At 38.4% G+C, this 21,981-nt stretch overlaps 1 protein-coding gene and 1 long non-coding RNA gene across 2 annotated transcripts; one reads left to right on the plus strand and one right to left on the minus strand.

Moving 5' to 3' along the window:
- Positions 1-6,338: 6,338 nt before the first annotated feature.
- Positions 6,339-21,195, minus strand: LOC140242758 (uncharacterized). Its single transcript, XM_072322517.1, has 2 exons — positions 20,835-21,195; positions 6,339-7,581 (listed from the first exon to the last, which is right to left on the minus strand). The coding sequence occupies exons 1-2, from the start codon at positions 21,064-21,066 to the stop codon at positions 7,256-7,258; spliced, it is 558 nt and encodes a 185-aa protein (XP_072178618.1). The 5' UTR covers positions 21,067-21,195; the 3' UTR covers positions 6,339-7,255.
- Positions 13,123-18,320, plus strand: LOC140243041 (uncharacterized). The gene is made up of 4 exons (XR_011902160.1): positions 13,123-13,288; positions 15,825-16,063; positions 16,354-16,533; positions 17,856-18,320. It is a non-coding gene; the product is annotated as an uncharacterized lncRNA (long non-coding RNA).
- Positions 21,196-21,981: the final 786 nt, after the last annotated feature.

Consider the following 21,981-nt stretch of genomic DNA (forward strand, 5'->3'; position numbering starts at 1 on the left):
AGTACGGTCTGTACGCTTTTTGGTGCTCTCATGCCGCGTATGTGTAGGAGGACAATTGTGGACATGTGACAGCAAAGTCAGGTTAAGCTCTGGTTGTGATGTCAGATGAGAGAAAAATTGTTACAAAATATTTGAATGCAATATCTGTCATCAAGCGTGAGTACAAGTGTAGGTTATATTTGGCACTGTGAGATCAATACACATCGAGTACAAATTATACTGACAAATTGTCTTATCATCCATTCTGTGCACAAGTGTGTAGACCCACACACTGCATGAAAGAATTGCTTGGCCAGTGCATTTACACAAGAATATGATTAGAATAATGGTTTAGCCAAGACTTCGTGAATTTTCATACACTAGAGAATGAAGGATATGTACTTGTACTTGGGCATACATGGTGTACAATGATAAATCTGCCCACACACACACACACACACACATCACTCCTACAAGCACATGTGCAGTGAAGTGGTTATTAGTCTCCCCACAGGTTGATATTTTGACAAACCTTTCGCACACATACATATACACAGAAATTATATGGCTGCAAAAAGATATCCATGCCATGCAGCCCCCCCCCCCCCCCAGCACTATAACCAATCTATCAAGACGTAAGTTCTAACATAAAGTTAGTCTTTTGCCATGTCCAGACTTGTACTTCACACAGTCTTTGTTCCACTAACCGGAAAAAAAAAAAAAAAAAATATGTTAATGAATTACAAAGGGATGCAGCACGTTTTTTATTTTTTATGAACATGACTTGACGTGTTCCTTCTCTGTTATCTTCCAGAACTTCCATTTTAATGCTGATTCACTAAATGGAAATATATGTAGAAATTACGCAATTGTGAAATACTTGTGTTGAGAGAAGAAAATTAATGGCTCTAGATTCAGAATACATTCTAGTTATTACTTGATATTGCCATGTGTAGTGGAAAGATAATTATTTTTGCAGGTGATCATATATTTCAAAACAGGTCTTATTTTTACTTTCCACTTGTCAGATTTAGAATTGTGACATGTTGTCTTGGAGATAAATGTTATTTCAGAAGATCAGGGTATTGTTACTTTATCTTCATTAACATTTACTTGTTACGGTCAGTGTGATAAAACTTTCTTGAAGAATAGGATTACCCAATATTTCATTCTCTTTTCTTTGTGGCATGATTTTGAAGTAGCAAATTATATGTAAGTGAAAGGTTTGGAGATGACAATGAATGATCTTATTTTGATTTACTGTATATGCCAGCCATGTGTTTTTGTTGTTTTTTGTTGTTGTTTTTTCTGCAATCATGATATACATGTATTGCAAAATCAGGACATGTAAGATAAATGGGTGAATTTGTGTTGGAGAATCACAGTGAACAAGAAATGAATTTGATCCCTCTTCCAGATACAAAATTATGTGTTTCCCACCTTGGAGGAGACATACAGTGCATTTGTGTCATAGGAGGCAATGTGTTGGTGTTTTGTTGAATTTGCAAATGTTGATAAACTTGCAAAATACATTTATGTATGCAAAAATGAAACCACTGCGCTGTATGTGCACTGTATGTTGTACATGAGTCTATTCTGCTAATGGGAAATGAACTTCCAAAGTTAACATTCCTAGTCTTTATACTTAATTGGATACATTTTTCTTTTTCTTTTCTTTTTTTCTTCTTTTTTTTTTTTTTGGTGGGGGGGGGGGGGGGGTAGGAGGAGAAGAGAATACAATCTTTGACATGTGCCATTCACATTGAAGGACTTTTCTCGGTGTAAATTTTTGTGACCTAAATATGTGTTTGGTTCTCACTACAGTGTACAGGGCATTCCCTTTACAGCAGGCACCGTTGTGAAATTTAATTACAACAAAGTAAACATTCAAGTCCCAAAATTGTCAGTGAAGTCTGTGGTACAAAATTTGCTTACAACGAAACATTTTAGCAGAATTCTTATTACAAAGAAGTCATTTCTAAGCGCCACTGATAAAGGAATACCAAAGAAATGTACTCTGTTAAAGAAAAGCAGATTGCGTATAGATTATAATATGCATATACACACATACATAACATTCACGTAGCATCTCTGCATGGGTAAATGATTTATATTTCACCATGTTTAAATACCGTAGAAATCACTCACTTTGCTCTCTGTGTCACAAACTGTTTCTGAGAAGAACTTGTGTCATGTCACATGATGTGTGTATGTGTGATTTCATTATATACTTGAACAAAATTTCCCTATTACAAAATAAAAACTGCCATACTAGAGGACTTATTTCTAACGGGAGTCACCTGTACCTGCATTAATTCCTAACTGAAACGACAGTTATTGCAGGCATTTTTTACCAGTTGTTGTGCTCACAGCTTCTTGGTTGCTTACATGCTGTTGCCAAGGCGGTTTGCCAGTGTTGTATATTGGGATTGTGTTTTATGTATCAAAAAGTATATTGTAATAAAACTGGGCCACTGATTTGAAGGTCAGTTGAAGTGGGCTAAGCTTATGAATGCCAAATTTTTGTCTTTTTGGTCAGTCAGTGTTAATTCAAGATTTCTTTAATTCACTGTTTTGGAAGATTCATTATTTTGAATGTATAGTTTCTGCTTATGACAAGGATTGCAATTATGTTGCATGGCTCTATCTCAATGATGGTAATGTTGTGTTCATCCTGACAATACGAATAGGTATATTCTGATGATTGCAACTGTAAATAACAGTTTTGTGTCAAAAGAAAAAATACTACGTAACTGTAATAAATGACTATGAACTTATTTGTATGTGTAATGCATTTTGTACAGGAGTGTGTTAGATACAGCAGCTAACTTTCTGAGAAAGAATGTTGTACATGTACTGCAATGCTATTCCAATTTTGGAAGACATTTAAGTTTTGAAGAAAATGCTGACTTTCATATGTCAAATGCCAAACAGTGGGAGACGTTCATCAAAGCATAGAATTAGAAAGTTTTACATGTATTGATGGGATAGTGATATTTGGTTGAAATCACATACATGTAATATGCAAATAAGATTACAGAAAAGTGATGATGTCATCACCTTTCAACCCTCCGGATGACTTGGACACACACACACACACAAAACACACAACACGCACACACACACAATCACACACAAATATGAAGCACACATCTTGTGGAGGAGTCGGCAAATATGATTCCCTCACCTTGAAAGTCAGCATTGCTAGGTTATTATGGAATACCTGTGAAACAATTATACGAGGAGGATACAACCCTCTTCTTTTTCATTTCATTCAAACAAAAATGTATACAGATGACATCATTGGCTCATCTACTGTAAAAGTGGATATTTTCGCATGAGTAATTTTTCGCGATTAGCTGGGTTAGAAGAGTTTCGCTTGTTTTTGATTTCGCAGAATCAAGACACCAAGTACAGGAACATACGGCAAGCAAAAATATTCCTGTGCTCTTACTTTCGCTCTACTTTCTGGTTGCACGAAATGCACAAAAATTTCAACACCGCAAAAATTTCCACATTTACAGTAATTTGCAAATGTAGTTGTTGCTGATACCACCTGTTTTATAACAACATACAAAGTGGAAGCTTCTTATGAGGTCAGATACATGTTACATTATGATGAACATGGTTAACAATATTTTGTTACAATGAAGTGAAAATTCAGGTCCCACAATTATTTATGATTACAGTCTACAGTATAAAAAAAAAAAAAAATCCCTTTGGCTATAAAGATTTTCATATAACGAAAGAAAACTACCGGTCCCAAGAACTTCGGTGTAATGGGAAGCACCTGTAAAGACAAAACCCTTTTTATATGACATGGTGACCTTGCAGGTCCCAATCTTTGTATTTTCTCTGTTTTTGTTTCCTATTATGGCGCGATCTAGCAAGGTAATTGTCATGGTTTAAAGATCCTTGTTACAGTGAGGTTCCCCTGTAAACCCTGCAAGTTCATTTCATGTTTGAGTTGATGGAAATTTGTCAATTCTGTTTGATTGTACATGTACTCCACACATAAGTATCAAATTGAGTACGGATTGGAATTGTGAGCATGCTGGCACTGGAGTGCAATTTCTCCCCAAGATGAAGACTAGAGTCAGATAAACCCAATGGTAGAGTCGGGTGCTGTTCATTATTCCGAAGGTTCGCTATTCCGAAGGTTCGTTGTTCCGAAGGGTCGTTAATCCGAAACACGCAAATTCCCTATACCTAGAGGTTCGTTAATCCGAAAATGACTAGAAATGTCGCTTTGGCGACTGGTATGCCTCCGCCATAATGCATGATTTTCCCAATAGGTCTAGATAGTACATGTGGACACTGTGTGATTACATTTTCACAAAATTGGCAAAATATTGGAATGACAAGTTTGTCACAAATGTGTTGAATGTTCACCTTCCTTGACGTAGGTTTAATTGGATGAATAGGAGAGCATGTATCTAGGGATTTAAGGACTTTAACTTGACTTTGACCCATTAATACATTTAGGCATTGAGTAATTTTCAAGGTACAGGTGTGGAGAAAAAGTGCAATTTCTGAATTGAATAGTAAATTGTTACCATTTTCATCTGGCCCTTGACCCTAAAATTCATAAGATAATTACTTTCAGGTAGAACATGCATAATATGTACTAAGTTTCAAGGTAACTTGAGCCACTTCCGAGATATGGAGGAAAAAGTTAGTTCAGCACTTTCACTTGATCTTTGACCTATTGACCTTTGAGGCAAAAAGAGAAAAAAAAAACTTTCCAGAGAATTTCTATGAGGTTACACACGCATACACCAAGTGTAAAAAATAACCCTGCTGGCATTGCATAAATATGAGGGTAATAGTAACATTTTGAAGTCTTGCACTTGACCTTTGACCCCTGACCTTTGACCCCATGAACCCTACATTCTCTAGATAATCACTTCCAGTCAGTACATGCATATACTATGTTCCATGAAGATGAACAATTTTCCAAGGTATGGAGAAGTTTTAATATTTTTACTTGACCTTTTGACCTTTGACCTTTGACCTCATGACCCAAACTTTCACCAGAGAATCTTAATTGGGTAAAACATGTACACACTAAGTTTCAAGAAAATATCTTCAGGCATTCAATAGATATGGTGGAAATAGTGAAATTTTATGTATTTGACCTTGACCTTTTGACCTTTGACCTTGAGCATGTGCACCCAAAAGTTGATAAGCACAACTTCACCCCCTAATACACATACATGCCAAGTTTCATTAGGATACCTCAACAGGTTTCGATAGTTACCTTGTCCACAAAATTCATTACGGACGGACGGAAGGACGGACGGACGGAAGGACGGACGGACGGACGGACGGACGGACGGACAACCCGAAAACATAATGCCTCCGGCACCACTTCGTGGCGGAGGCATAAAAAGGGGTTCGTTAATCCGAAAATTTGTGGCGTTATTCCGAAGGTTCGTTATTCCGAAGATCGGTTAATCCGAAAATGAAATTCGGAACAATGAACCTTCGGAATAACGAATCTTAGGAATAAAGAGCCTTCGGAATAACGAACCTTCGGAATAACGAGCTGTAACCGGTAGAGTCAATCAAAATCTGCCTTTTTGTCTTACACTTTCACAAACCAGTGTTATCATGAGCCACCACATTTGCAAATTAGAGGAGGTGATTATACCAATAATACACATCATTGAGGCCATAAGTAAGAATTTGAGTGTTGGTAATTATACTACTTGTAATGCTCAAACAAAATGATGTGTGTTATTTGCCTTATAAAATGTTCAAAGCAGATCCTTGTCATATGATCTCATCATGAGTGACTTAATGAAATCTCACCAGGGTCCTGTTTCATAAAACTTGTTATCAGTGACGAGTTGTCATAGTTGTTGTAAGCTCCTGAAATCCTTGCATCTGATTGGCTAAGAGAAAATTTGTAATAGAAATGTGGCAGTTGTCACTGATAACAAGTTTTATGAAACAGGCCCCTGGTTACCATGAGGTGAACGTGCTAGTGGCCGCTCATATACTTTACTAGTCACCGGTCATAATGAAAATTATATGTTAGGCAAGTAAATGCCTGAACAAGTGTACGCTCTCAACCAATCATTTGATAAGGATCTGCTCCATCATTTTATAAAGTGTCATCAACCAATACGTCGGCAATTTATGTTGTGCATCAATTTCACTATCTTTGCTAATTAAAAAAGGGAAAAATCCAGCATTACATGTGAATGCAGTGACAGTGAGACAGACCACAATTTCAAACTTCACAACTGCACATTATACAGTCAACCTCACCTAAGTTGACTTGGCACACACAGAAAATTTGGCTCTTAATCAAAGAGAAATGCCACCCGCATGGACATAAACACACAGTAAACTTAATTACCCTATGCTTTAATTGTTGAAAATTCATCAATACAGTTATATTTTTATGCATACTATGTTACAAATTGCCAAGAAATTTGTAAATAAATTATTCACAATAATGACCGGTATTTAAAATTACCACAAGCTCACTTTCAATCAACCCTAAATAACATGCTGTACTATGACATGCACAGTGCATCTTACGTATGGGGGACTAAGAAAGCAGCTTGGCAGCATTTCCTCAAATGTCAAGCCAAGGCCTCGCCTGAATTCGCTGTGAGGAAGGCTACTTGTTCTTGAATCAAATAAGCAAAACAAAATGAAAACGAGCAGCAAAAGACACAGGTCTGTCCAGTATTCATGAGCTATGAATTGGGCCAATGACTGAGTTTATCATTTATACCAGAAACTGAAAAATCGATGACAGTATTTCCTCTTTGTACATACTATTAACACATTTTCTCTTCATTAAATGTATACTATTGACAAAATAAAATGAAGTTCTATGTACTTTGCAAGCATGATGAAATAAAAACAAGGCAACATATAAAGACATAATATAATTCAATAGAGAAGTATTTACATTGATTAGAATTTAGAATTCCCTCCGGTTTGAAAGATAAATATTCTAATACCATAATATATGAAACAAACATCCCAATACATGTACTTGTTTATTTTTATGACACCTGTTGAAGAATCAATATGGAAAAATTACTGCTTAAACAAAAGTACAAATCTTCATAAAGTCAATATTTTTACAATCTTTACAATACAACAGCAAGACAAACTGCATTCAAGAGCTGAAAAATGCAAAGTGCATTGGAACACATGTTGCAAAAAAGTTAGGATACAACATGAAATACTTTGGTATAAAGAACATTAACTTAACATACTCTCCAAATACAGCAAGTATAACTCATTATGGCTATTCTTCACATTTCACCCCAACTTTGGTTGCTTCCTGATCGTCGACCAGGACCTTAGCTTTCTTGGGTAATGGTTCTCCATCGAGCTCCTTTGTGGGTTCCTGGTGTGCAGTGTCCTCTGATGTTTTCTCTCCATCACACTCGCTACCAGCTGGACCTGTCTCAGACAGGCTATGGTGCTGGGTTGTCAAAGTATCGGGCTGTGGCTCTGTAGTGGAAGAGGGCCCCTCTCCAGTAAAGTTGTCTTTCTTGCTGTCAGGCTCAACATTGTGCAGCTCTGGGGTTGATTTCCCTCCTTCTGCTTCCTTCACTAATTTATGGGCATCTGGAAAATTTGAAATGGAAGACTGGTATTTGCAATTTTTCTCTTTAAGAAAGTGTGGCACACTCTAGGACAGGCGTTGTACTTGCTTTACCATACTGACATAAATTTCTGAGAGAAAAAAACAAAAACGGCGGGTTCTCTTTATGTTAAAGACAAAAATAAGACCAAAAAAAAAAAAAAAACTTATCTGCTAATGTGGCTCACCACAGCTAATGTTAGACAGAAAAGGATAAACAATAGGAGTAGGACATGGCACAAAAGGGTTCTAACGAAAGAAAATTTGTGAATTATCTAGAACCTGTTAACCAGAACATTCCTAACTTAAACACAGTTAGCATCAAAGTGTATTAATGCAAAGTGACAGGCAAAGATCCTGATGTCAGAAAAGAAGTAACATTACCAGGTAAACACCAGACACCCTGTACTAAGACAATTTTTATAGCAGTGAGATTAAACATCTGAATATGAAATATTGTGACAGGGTCAAATTTTGAAATAACTCAAGATCTAGATCTACTCTAGATGTGAAGTTATTGTCTGTACCGGTACTTGTAGGGTGTACAGTCTAGCTAGACTCTAGACCAATATTTCATTTGTACAAGTTAAGAATAATGCAAACTGGATATTTTTCTTTAATTTTCTTCCATTTTTTAACAGAATCAATAAGATTTACAGTCAATAGGATTCTACTTGTTATGAATGATTAAATTAACTACCGGTATACGTAGTATAGAAAAGATACGGTCTACAGTTGATATAGAAGCACCCAAGCGATCTAAAGACACGTAAAGTCACATTTAAATAGACTCTGTTAGAATTTAGATAATCTAGAACCTATCTAGAGTAACATGCCCAAGATTGTGCGTAACGGTTTTTGTGTTATAGAAAACCCCTAGTTAAAAAATAGATGAAGTCTTGAGTGTATCTTTGGAACATTGTGTGTCAATATAATGACATTTTAAATGAATATTTAAGATATAAAAATTATATAAGAAATTTTGCCCCCCAAAAATGGTTTTTATGTTTCCTTCTTTGGTGCCATGATTGGTACACCTCGTCCTTGATTGGTATACACACATGATTTGTATGTGCTCTAGCTAATACAAGTTACAACTTCATTCATTTGCACACATCAAGATCAACATTATCACCCATGAAGAATCATGTAGCAGTACCAATCATGGCACAGTGCTGTCTGGAGGCAAGGCCTTAACGTTAAAACTATCTATTAGGCCCCTAGGTAAATATCTCTATGATTTATGAGCTCACTAGACGTTTCTAGTCATTTGCAATCTGGCTGCTGTTGATTGAACATCATGACCAACTTCACTTGCACAAAAGATGACTATTCACCATTTAGTGCACAACAACTGGTAAATAGTGGTCCACAATGAGGACCGCGTCTAGCTCACCTGCTAATTTCCGGCTAGAAATCTAGTTTGGCAAGAGGTCACGAAGATCAAAAACCTTTTTGTGATGAAGCTTTAGGCCTACTGGTCTTTGCGGTCCTGTAGGCCTACTGTTAGTTTGTAGAGGTAACAGGCTGCCTCTTTCAAACATGATATAGATAGGGCCTAGGCCTAAATAGTTTCTACAAGGCTAAGGCTAGGCTGGTAGTTAGTGATAGAGTGGTAGGACCTTGTTAGACCTACTTAACTGTACTGCCTGGAACCCAGTGGTAGATAATAACAGTTCAGTTATTTGTGATTCTAACGTTTAGGGTCTAACACGTTAAAGGGTCTAGATCTACCCATGTGAAAAAGTACTTCAAGTACTGCAGGAAATACTGCAGTATTATTGCAGTACTACTGCAGTACTCGTAGTACTTTTGAAGTACTTGCAGTAATCATAGTATATTTGCAGTACTTTTGAGGTAGTACTGCAGTACTTCTATGGTAGTACGGCAGTATTATAGCAGAACTACTGCAGTACTCGTAGTACTTTTGAGGTACTTGCAGTAATCATAGTATATTTGCAGTACTTTTGAGGTAGTACTGCAGTACTTCTATGGTAGTACGGCAGTAATTGCAGTACCTTCGAGGTACTTGCAGTACTCACGCTATTCTCATTGTAATTTTGCAGTACTTTTGAGGTAGTATTGCAGTACTTCTATGGTAGTACGGTAGTAATTGCAGTACCTTCGAGGTACTTGCAGTACTCACGCTATTCTCATTGTAATTTTGCAGTACTTTTGAGGTAGTACTGCAGTACTTCTATGGTAGTACGGCAGTAATTGCAGTACCTTCGAGGTACTTGCAGTACTCACGCTATTCTCATTGTAATTTTGCAGTACTTTTGAGGTAGTACTGCAGTACTTCTATGGTAGTACGGCAGTAATCGCAGTACCTTCGAGGTACTTGCAGTACTCACGCCATTCTCGTTATTTTGCAGTACTTCTGAGGTGGTACTGTAGTACAGTACTTCTATGGTAGTATATATACGGCAGTAAATCGCAGTATACCTTACATCGAAATACTTGCAGTACTCATGCCATTCTCCTTTAAATTTTGTAGTGCTTTTTTTGAGGCAGCACAGTACATTGTAGTAGTATTGCAGTACTTGAGAGGTAGTTTTATTGATGATTCTTCTGCAGTTTATAAGTTGGAGTACTGCAGTACTTTTGATTTTTTTTTTTTGAAGTGGCTTATTGTCGGTACTACTATTATAAGTAAATCTGCATTACTGTTTAAGTATAGCTATTGCAATAATAATTATGTAGAAGCTAAGTGATGCTCATGCATGTATTTATTTCTGCTATATAAAAAATCATACAATGGACTAAAACTCAAACCTCTTGGTAGTACCTGTGGTTAACGCTATTTTAACCTCAGACCAGATCTTTACTGACGGGGGCAATTTAACTTTCATATTTGAAAAAAAAAGAAGAATTCACTATCTATTTTCAAATACTTAGAACAATTGCATCAACATGCCAAACCTTATTATACCGCATAGGAAATTAACTTATAATGTACAGTATTTTTAACCAAGCCCCATTCATATTTACCTGAATCTCAAATAGCAGAGTGGCGAAAAAAGTCGGGGTTGAAATGGATATTTTTCTTCCAAAATCTCTTCGAATATAATATAGCACGTTACATTCTTGAGAAACAGAGGCTTATATTATTATTATTAAAATCAGATTGCATAAAAATAAATGTGTTTAAGTTTTTCTAAACACCAGCGCAAATAAAGTAACATACATGCGTTGTTTACCGGACCTTGCGAGGCATTTTTACGCTGGTTTCGCGAGCGGGAATGGGATAATTTCATGAATCACATCGGCTGTAAATCTTATACAATTTATGATTGTAGCGCCCGAAAGGATTAAAATGCGTTTTGTACATATGAAAAATAAGCGACAGGAATGAATCTAGAAGGTTGTGATTCTTTTTACATATCAGATCTGTTCCTAATAGACCATTCTGAAAGAAAGAAAATGTTCATTGTGAAATGCGTTGTTAAAAATTGTGGTTATATGAACAAACCCAGATTTATTCAAATTGTTAAATGCGTTAATTTCTTTTTCTGAACACCGACTAGGTAGCTTAACATACGTTATTCGACTATTTTTACGCTACTGTCCACCGGCGAGATCGCGATGGTTAGAGTAACATAACATTATGTGTCGTTTATCGTAACTTGTGGGATTTTTTTTTTTTTTTTTTTTTTTTTTTTTACGCTGTTGGTGCCCAGCGGGAATGTGATAATTTCATAAATCATTTCGGCTGTCATCTCATACAATGTATTATCGTTGCACCCGAAGGGATTGAAGATGCGTTGTTCATTTTCTTCTGAAAATCCCTTCGCGTTTTGTACATCCCTTCTTGAAAAAATTAATATGCGACATGATTGAATTCAGAAAGTTGTGATCCATTTTACGCAAATCTGTTCTTCGTAGACCATTCTGAAAGAAAGAAACATATGCATTGTAAACTGCGTTGTTAAAATTGTGATAATAAACAAACCCAGATCTATTCAAATAGTTGAATGCGTGTGTTTCTCCTTCTGAACACCGATTAGGTATAGCTTAACATGCGTTATTCAACTATTTTACGCTATACTGTCATCCGGCGAGATCGCGATGATTTCAGAGTATACGTGCGGCGTTTCTTCCTTAACTTGCGAGATTAGGTTATACTTTACGTTGTTGGTGCCCATGCAGCGGGAATGCGATGATTTCATGAATCATTTTGGTTGTATAATCTCATACAATATTATTATCGTTGCGCCCAGGATCAAAGATGCTTCTTTATCTTTTCCCGAAAATCCCTTCGCGTTGTATACATCCATTAAATTAAATATATATGCGACAGGATTGCGTTATTTAACATTTTTTACGCTACTGTCAACCGGAGATATCGCAATTGTATTAATTATTTCAGCTATAATCATATATTCGTACAATATTTTTGCTAACCAGCAAAAGAACTGGAAGTCGGGACTACAAATGTTACCTCCATTTTCTTATTTGGCACCATGACATAATCTGGTCTTGACTTCTATCCGTTCTCCGTTTCTTTTTCGCCAACACTGATTACTCGGGGCTTACAGCCAAACAAGATATAGGTCCCGTCATACTTCTCTTTAATCAACCCCATTTCGATTTCGATTTTGACCAGTTATCACTACATGTAATTATTGTGTTACACCATATTATATTTTGTGTTCCACACATTGTAAAAAAGGTTAAAGAACTGGTTTGATTTCTGTTACAATGCTCATGAGAAGTATGGAAAATAAATGAATTGAATTGAATTGAAATGAAAAGGTAAATGTTGAGTTTTACACGCTTTCCAATTTTAATATTTGCCACGAGTGTCGCCTAATAAAAAGTTGGAGTGCGTTATCTTTTTTTGCTTGTTGCATTGTGGGCTGACCTATAAAATTACGCACACGAAATGATTATGTTTGATAATTAATAGTAGGGACATCTGATGGTATCTTATTGCATTTTTTTTTTCACCAAAGAAACATGGAACCGCGGTCTCTGCAAAATGGGAAAAACATGGGTGGTGTAAATTCGAAATTCCGTGTTTGAAAAGCGGCAAGTCTACGGTACCTCTTTCACCTTGCCTACTATTATGCTCATCCTAACAGAATTTTGTAAGCATGACTACCTCCGTGTCTCAGAATAACGTGGCACACAGGGGATTTCCACCATGGCACATTAAGAGTTGAAATCCGATCAAATTTCTTATGTTTTTATCATGATGCGCCGACAACCGGATCTCCGATAGCCCCCCCCCCCCCCCCCCCATTCGTGTCTATTTTGTGGCACCAATCGAGTGCACGTGTGATCGCCAGCCCGCGCGCACGCACATATTGCTTCTATGACCACTGAGTGGGGTTTACTCGTATACTGTATAATCTTCTGTGGTTAATACATGTAGTAGCTACGCGCGCGTGCGTGCGAGCACACTCGCGATGCGAGTACAGTGTATTACGCAACGAGTCGAGTACCGCCGTTGAGTTGCATTTTCAAATTCTGTAAAACGTTACGCGTTCAAAGCAAAATGGCAGCGCAGAGAACGAGCCCTGTAGCCGTGGCTGTGATGACAGCGTTGGAAAAGGTCCTGTGGTGGACTGGATATTAAGGACAATGCCCAATATTCACGTTGTTGTTCCCATGAGGAAGTGACTGTAGTATAATGGGGCAGCGGAAAATCTGCATCAACACATCAAGCAAAGCTGCTTGCAGCTAATGGTAAGTTACGTAGAACGTTGTCTACAACTGTATACCCTATGCATGTTGACTGTGTATGATTAATGAGGGTACCACCTACGTATCGTCACCCTATTGGATTTGTATCTTTTTTATTCCAAAAATATATTACAAATTCGCCTAAATCTTACCTCAAATATGCCATAAATACTACAGTTTCGAATGTCGTGACCGTCTTGTTGGTTTCAAATCTCCGTTTTAAAATAGCGCAATTTTAGTGCACGCAATCCCTTTTCTTCGCACAACGTTAGTTCTAGCGATCGGCACCCCTCCCTCCATAGGTAATACACGTCAATTTCACAGCCATGCGTCGTTACTGAGCGCATGTATAATGTGTAATTGAAACGTGTCTAGGGCTACTACTACTAGTTTGGTTTGTTTGTTTGTGAGTTTGATTTGCTTTTCTTCGTTTTTATTGTTTTCAGAGCTAATGACACTTACTGTGTAATCCCGCGCATACTTTTTCGTTCATACGCAAACAGCCATGATAAATACGCAGGGAGCCAGGGTGCCGATGTCAAGCAGGTACATGTACCTAGGTGGTACCCTTACCATAAGATATAACGTTAGAATCTATTTACAAGTATGTTAAGTTCAGCCGGGGGAGTTTTCAGCCGCCTCTAGACTCTACAATCAACTTTGCATCATACCATTAGCATTGCCCAGCTACACGCAGCCGCTGTAGAGACAGCGGCTGCACCTTTCCTTCGCAGACGTTGTCATTTTTCAGTGTGGTTGTGCGACTCCTTCATGAATATCTTTATTAATCGTGGAAAACTAAAATACAAGGAATTATCGTGATCTATGATCATTCAATAATCGGTATGCGATTTTTTGTTTAATTACGTCAAAAACTCACCGAAATCTGTGGCTGAAATCAGGTCTGTAAACGTCCTTATTGCTTCACTCCTCATTTGCGTGTTATTATGAATGGCATTCACTCTCGTATACTACAACGTACAACGTAGGTAGTCGGAGAGGCGCCCTCTAGCTCTCCGACTACCCACGTTGTACGTTGTAGTACAATACGAGAGTGAATGCCATTCAAATAACACGCAGATGAGGAGTGAAGCAATAAGGACGTTTACAGACCTGATTTCAGCCACAAATTTCGGTGAGTTTTTGACATAATTAAACAAAAAATCGCATACCGATTATTGAATGATTATCATAGATTACGATAATTCCTTGTATTTTAGTTTTCCATGATTAGTAAAGATATTCATGAAGGAGTCGCACAACCACACTGAAAAATGACAACGTCTGCGAAGGAATACAGGTGCAGCCGCGTCGCTTCGCGACAGCGGCTGCGTGTAGTTAACCTTTGCCCAGATATCCTGAATAGTAACCACCTATGTCACATCCATAGCCACAACTACTGACTGGGAACCTGGCTGTACTATTAGATCGCAGATGATTCGTGACAGCGGCTGCGTGTAGTAAACCTTTGCCCAGATATCCTGAATAGTAACCACCTATGTCACATCCATAGCCACAACTACTGACTGGGAACCTGGCTGTACTATTATATCGTTCAGACCTAAGTTGACCTTTTCCTCATTTTACTTTAAAAAATGAGAATTTGGACACAGAGGCTCAGAATTTGATTTTGCACTTCCTTAAGCGTGCAGCTACACAACTGTAATTTAAAGGAGACACGAGTACGTTTAGATTTTTAAGAGTAAGACATTCCTTGTCAAATTCCTTATGATTGTGACAAAAGTTCTTGTCAACTAAAGGCTAAAGCTCAGTCTAACCGTTAGGATACACCTCTTCACTCCATCACAAGCATTTTGCAAGTAACTTTCTGTGAGATTTGTGGGTTTAACCACTTGGCTGCGGACCACGTAATATCCTTGGCAACATTCCATTGTCTGTGTGCTGAGCATGTAATATAATATTACGTCTTCATATAATGTGTAATTTGAAGCCTCAGCGCTGTGCTACCCCTACCCCTACAGTTCAAACAGCACCTGAATGACATGATTGAATGTACGGGCAACAGGTGCCCCCCAAAATCAGTGATTTAGCTGAGATTTGTGAGGGTTTTGATTGGTCTCCAAGGTGAAAGTTTCTATAGAGTCTCAATTCAAAATGGCGACCTACAGTGGGAAGAAGGGTTTTGATGAATCTTTTGATGATAGTAAGTAAAGCTGCTCTTTGTGAAGGATTTGTGGAGGTATCGCAGATCAGGAGAGGATGATGCCTCACTATTTCATATTTCAAGCAATATAATCTTGGCCAATCTTTCCCCTTCTGGAAGGCATGTTTTGAGATACACATGCATTATTATGCATCAGCACCCAGGTGTTCAGTGTGCGTAATAGCCTGCAGCAGTCCAGTGGTTAATTGTTTCATCCATTGTGAAGCATTATTATTATTATTATTATTATTACTTATAGTGCGCTTTTCCCACAAGGCCCAAAGCGCTTACAATCAATTCAAAATATGCACGACAGTATATGCACGACAGTTCGTCTTTAATCTTTTGAATGCTTTTCTTCATCTGCATTTTCAGATCAGAGGATGTTCACTCTCCATAGGCTTGAAGTATTGGAGAGGCTAGACCAACATGAGCGGGTGTACATTCAAATTGCAGAGCACCACCACAGCAGGTTGCTTTACCAGTAAACATGGAGATTGGTGAGCTGAGGAGACTACGATGCCACCATTACCCCCTCGAGAGTAAGGCAGCTTTCCAGGAGCTCGACAGCCTTCTAGCTTCTGGAGATTTCTTATGCTGGTAGAAAGATATTGGTGAGCAAAATACCAGTATTCAAAAGTGTTGCCTATATGTGTCATTTTTCTTTCCCTTGACCTCTGTCCTCTGTAATCTGTTGTTAGTTTTTAACCAAATCAATTCAATAACGGTGAACATAGTGTTTATATGAAATTAAATGTCACATAAAATGAGAAATGAGATTTGAATGTTTTTTTACACGTATAGATAAGTAAGGAATTAATCATTTGTCTTGTCAGCTGCTTGTTTACGTTTAGTAAATTCTCTTATTTTATTTAAGGATTTGATCTTTTCAACTCTTTTTCAGACATTCATCCTCAGAATCAGTGGATCCTAATGGCAGGCGGTGTGCGGCAACTCTCTGGAGAAGATTGTGGGTCATGAGATCAGAAAGACCTGCATGGCAACAACAGGTTGAGCATGAAGGGGACATCTTCGTTTGCAGATTTACAAGGTTGCCATGCTTTCGTCTCAAGTACTATTTTCAGTAAGTCAAGCCAAGCCCTCTTCAAAAACAGAACTACTTTCTTAGCTATTTTTTTTTTAATTTCCACATTCAAAGTTTTTTTTTTTCCTTCGTTTTTATAGGATACAGAGCTCTATCATAAAGTTTTGGTTGAGACTTGGCTTAAGGTTTTTGTCTTTTTTTTTTTTTTTGTGGGATAGTGAGAAACCTCTTGTAAAATACAACTGTATGAAAGACCATGTAGTTTCATGGGGATTTCAATTTTTTTTTTGTTTTTTGTTTTTTGTTTTTTGTTTTTAAATGAAAATCAATTTTGAAATGGCTGGGATGTCCAAAACAGAGCAATCCTATTAGAGTGTGGAATCCAAATTTTATTACAATCTTTTAGTTGTACTTTTTGGATTTTGTAGCTATTCCATATCCGATTTCCATCAAATAAACTTTGAATTCCTTTTACCCCTAACCAGGCCAGGCCCTTTTTAGTCTTCTGTGGCCTGGGAGGGGTTGATTCAATTACCCCCCCCCCCCCCCCCCCGAGATCTCAGCGTTTCATTGCACAATCGCTAAGAAATTTGGCTTGTTCATTACCCGTGGTGTAATCTACCAAGCTATACAAAAAGAAATGGAAATTTTTGTCATACAGTATATGCATAAAATCATGCATTTTGCTCCCTATCAGATATTAAAGCTCCTAGAATCCTATTTTTTGGTGAAAACATTCTTTGTGGCATTTCTAACAATGAATTTGAACAAAAGAAAATAGTATCAAAATCAATTTCTTCAGTATTTTATTGTTGTATTAATTTCTGGGTAATCTTAGGTACATGTATTTTTTTGTTTTTTCGGCCTGTTGATTTATCATTTTTTTCCTGCAGAATTTATGTCAGAACCCATTTCAAGCATTATCATGATAAAATTAATTAGTTTCAGCCCATGAAAGTGAAAATGATTAGATTGTGTTTTCTCTTCTTATTCATAAAGACATAATATCTTTATGAATAAGAAGAGAAAACTCAATTTGCATAGACTTATACACAAAATCACGTTTTGAGCCATTTTCAGTCTGACAGGCATACATAAAACGTCATGCAGCGTCATGACAGTATCAAAAGATGTGCAAGACTTGAAAGTAAAAAGTCAGGGAACGATGCAGTCAAAAAATTTCATATGGCGGAGTAGTCGCCAAAATGTGGAGGGGGGGGGAGGGGGTTGATTCAATATCTGGATACTTGGAATAAAATTTCCATGATGTTTCATTTTTTCAATCTTGAAATACATGTATGTATACACAGGTATGTACTGACAATTTAGCATTTCTTTTTCTATCATCTTTTCTACTGCAGACATGATACATTCGTATGCACAAGCAAAGGGATGCAAGATACCAGCGAGAAAGAGACCGCAAACTGGGCTTGCCACTGGATTTCCAACTCGCGTGATCATAAAGGAAACATGCAGACGAGGAGGAGGACAAAGAGTGTGCAAGAGGCTCTAGCTGGAAATTAAGAAAAAGATTGACTGTCGCCTTTGTGATTGTAGACTATCTATGGTGGGACATTTATCACATTCAGTGACATTTCTTCTCTTTTTTTTATATAAATGAGGAGAATGTTGATTGTGTTTTCTTGAATGAAAAGGAAAAGTGTCAGGATCAAGTCGGCTATGTACTACTACTTGGACTGTAAAATCAAACCAAGTATTGGAAATTTTTTCATGCATCATTTTTATTTATATGATCATCATTGAAAATACATATAATTCCTTATACGTGTACTGTATCATGATATTGACTGAACATTACATTTTTTTTTCTTGCATGCATTGTGAATATGTTCCTTCATTTGCTGGACTGTCCATAATAAATAGTTTAAATTTTATGCTACATCAAGTCTACTCAGATTTAAGTTCTTTGTGTTCTCTACTCCTCTCAACTTAACTTCACATCAAGATTGCATGTTTTCGTAATACATGTACATCATATTGATCATTATTCCTGTCAGCATTTGAAGTGTCATCTCTTGTGCCAACAAACCGTTTCTGTAATGTATTACATAACAACTTACGGATATTTTTTTTCCAACAGCCTAGAAATGAAGCATATCATTCACCTGCTCCCTTCCACCGAGTTCCACAGACATGAATTCCCCTGGCTGTTGCTGGTTTGGGCAAGCCTTCAGTCATGCTTTGTGGTTGTAAGGTTCAATTTTGTGAAGAAAGCATGCATAAAATCTGACGAAATTGCAGAAGCGGTCTGTTGTAATTCATCTTCATACATTTACTGTATGTTGTTTGTTATTTCATTACTTTGCAAACATTCACATGAGAGAAATCTGTGTTTCCACCTTGGAAAACAAATTTCCCTTTCAACCTAGCTACACTTACACTGTAGAATATCTTCTAGATTACATGCCTGCCCTGACAAAACCAATGTGGGCCCCATGTGGTGTATATGGGGAAAATATGGAAGTAAATTGGCAAAGCCCATTTGGCCCATATGGGCCCCAGATGGGGTGTAGGCCTACAGGGAAAAACATACATGGGTCTCATATATACTCAGTACTTTAATTCTAGAAAAAAAACCAAAAAACATTGTATTATATTTTATTGATTGTTTATGTATGCTATGAAAGCGGATATAGATTGTCACTTGTTTATCGTTGTAATTGTACATGTATATTCATTTGCAGTAATGAAGTACAGGGTAACCCTTTTATAATGAGGTTGGTGGGACCACCATTTTTTCCTCGTTATAACCAGTACCTCATTGTAAACATATGCATACTGTATGTTTACTATTTCAATATTTGCAAATTCAGATGAGACCAATAAGATATCCTCGTTTCCCAGGTTTCCCTGTACTGGTACTACTGCAGTACCATTGTAGTACTACTGCAGTACTGGTACTACAGTACTACAGCAGTACCGGTACTGCAGTACCACTATTGGTAATGTAGTACTCCTGCAGTATAGCGAGGTACCCGCACCTCGTCAGGGGCCCGAATACCGTCACCCCGCTTAAAATTGTTTTAAGCGCACTAAACAAAAATTTATGCCCGGGACTGTGTTCAGTATGCTTGAAACTTGGCAGGGCCAAGCAAATTTTGGTGAAAACCGAACAGTTTTTCGCGAAAATCGGAAATTTTAATCGGAATAGGACCCTACGTGTTATACAATGTAAGTATCACCACTGTCCCCGCACGCATCTTTTACGTGTATGTCTATGGGAGCATCACGGTCACCCGCACACGTCTTTTACGTGCTTTGTCTATGGGAGCGCGGGTGACGAGTCGCGGGCCCCTTCCTTAGCGCACAGCTATTTCGCATCGTTCGCGTTTGACGACGATAGCTGCAAATTTTCGATATCGATCAGTGAGCTTGTGATTCCATTGGAATTTTCAGCATTTTTCCAGTATGTGAGTTGGATTTCAAAGAATTTCAGTGGCGAAATGTGATTCAAATATGCGCAAACATTAACTATGACGAGGTGCGGGTCACCCAAGTATACTACTGCAGTGCAGTACTACAGCAGTGCCGGTACTACTGAGTACTGCAGTACCATTACCATTACTGGTACTGAAGTACTACTGCAGTACTGGTACTGCAGTACTGGTACTGCAGTACTGGTACTGCTGCAGTACTGGTACTGCAGTACTACTGCAGTACTGGTACTACTGCAGTACTGGTACTGCAGTGGTACTGCAGTACTACTGCAGTACTGGTACTGCAGTACTGGTACTGCAGTACAGGTACTGCAGTACTGGTACTGCAGTGGTACTGCAGTATTGCAGTACATGGTACTGCAGTACTGGTACTGCAGTACTACTGCACTGCTGGTACTGCAGTAGTACTACAGTGGTACTGCAGTAGTATTGCAGTACCAGTACTGCAGTAGTACTGCAGTACTGGTACTGCAGTACATATACTGCTGTGTAGTACTGGTACTGCAGTAGGCCTACTGGTACTGCAGTACCAGTACTGCAGTACTACAGTACCAGTACTGCAGTACTACTGATGCAATGACTACTGCAGTACCAGTACTGCAGTACTACTAGTACTGCAAGGAAGAAGTGAGGTAGTACTGCAGTACTGGTACTGCAGTACTGCAGTACTGCAGTACTAGTACTGCAGTAAAGTGTCCAATTTACTACAGTACTTCTGCAGTACTAGTACTGCAGTACTACTGCAGTACGTGTACTGCAGTAGTACTGCAATACTTGTACTGCAGTACTACTGCAGTACTTTTTCACAAGGGTAGATTTCTAGACCTAACTAGCATAATTAATTTCTACGCATCACTCAGTCTTTCCCCCATCGACTCTTACCACTGTCAATCTTCTGGGCTTCATCAGGTGATGTTGGTGCTGCCACCACCCGAGCACATTCTGGCTGCGATGGGCTAGAACTAGTTTCCACACCCGGTAGCTCTGCCGTGTCGGCTGTCTCGGGCTCCGCAAAACCCAGGGGTAAAACCTGGGCCACAGTGGTCGTACTCAGCTCTGCCTGTGGCATCGTTGGCTCAAAAGGCTGGGTGTTACCCTCCGGCTCTACCTCCATTTCTCACTCTTCCTCCTTTTTGTCTCTTTTGAAGTCGTCTTAAGAATTTGTCTATGATGAAAGCAATGTCAATATTTTTACTGAATCTTAACTTGCTAGCTAGTTAGGTATAGCGCTAATGAAGCGTGCGCGTAAGCACGATCTTTGGTTACACATCATGACAGGTCATAATGTGTATAGGGGGGATACACGTGTACGACAGGCCGACCGCGGATACCTGCGCGCGAGCGCCGACGATAGGACGGAACTTCACATAACATACACACATGGCAGGCAGGCATACGTAATCGATACAAGTATCGCGAATAAATGAAACCGCGCCAACTAAAAAGTGATTACGCTAGTACCACAGTAGTCGATTTTGTTGGGAAGCGCAATCGATACTGCAAATACGATATGGGTTGCGAGATTGTGCATTTTCCACGCCCCTGGCACTGCCCTGGGATTTTTTTTTCCCCCACAGGTCCCGAGTTACTAGTAATGTGCCGAATCCCTACACTGATTAGGGTGTCACCACTTTGTGCCCGCCCACTTTTTTTTTTTTTAACCCGGAAGTGGCACTGCAAACCTTGAAACGTGATCGCGGTAAGGTGGGGGTTTTTTTTTGGTTTTTTTTTGGTTTTTTTTTTTTTTTTTTTGCTTATTACCTGATGAAACCCGTAAGTACCCCCCCCCCCCCACACACACACACATTTTTGGAAACGTGGCGCCGGAGGTGATATAAAGCAGCGTTTATATCAGATAAGTGAATGGACACACCTACCCCCTTCTCATGGATACACCGCCAGTGACTCTGAATAGCACTTTCCTACTTTTTTTCTATTGGAAATTTTCTAGGCCACCCGATAAGTGCGCACTAGGATATATTTACTGCTTACATGTGCCCCACAGTGGCATATGATTGCGTGAAACGAG

Source organism: Diadema setosum, chromosome 19 (assembly GCF_964275005.1).
Source record: "Diadema setosum chromosome 19, eeDiaSeto1, whole genome shotgun sequence".
In the NCBI taxonomy this organism is placed as follows: domain Eukaryota; kingdom Metazoa; phylum Echinodermata; class Echinoidea; order Diadematoida; family Diadematidae; genus Diadema; species Diadema setosum.

What these genes read in the sequence shown, in the direction of transcription:
- LOC140242758 (XM_072322517.1), bottom strand. Translation starts at nt 21,066, where the DNA reads ATGGAGGTAGAGCCGGAGGGTAACACCCAGCCTTTTGAGCCAACGATG. An exon ending in AGCCCAGAAGATTGACAGTG is followed by an intron (nt 7,582 to 20,834) that starts GTAAGAGTCGAT and finishes CAAATTTTCCAG; the next exon opens with ATGCCCATAAATTAGTGAAG.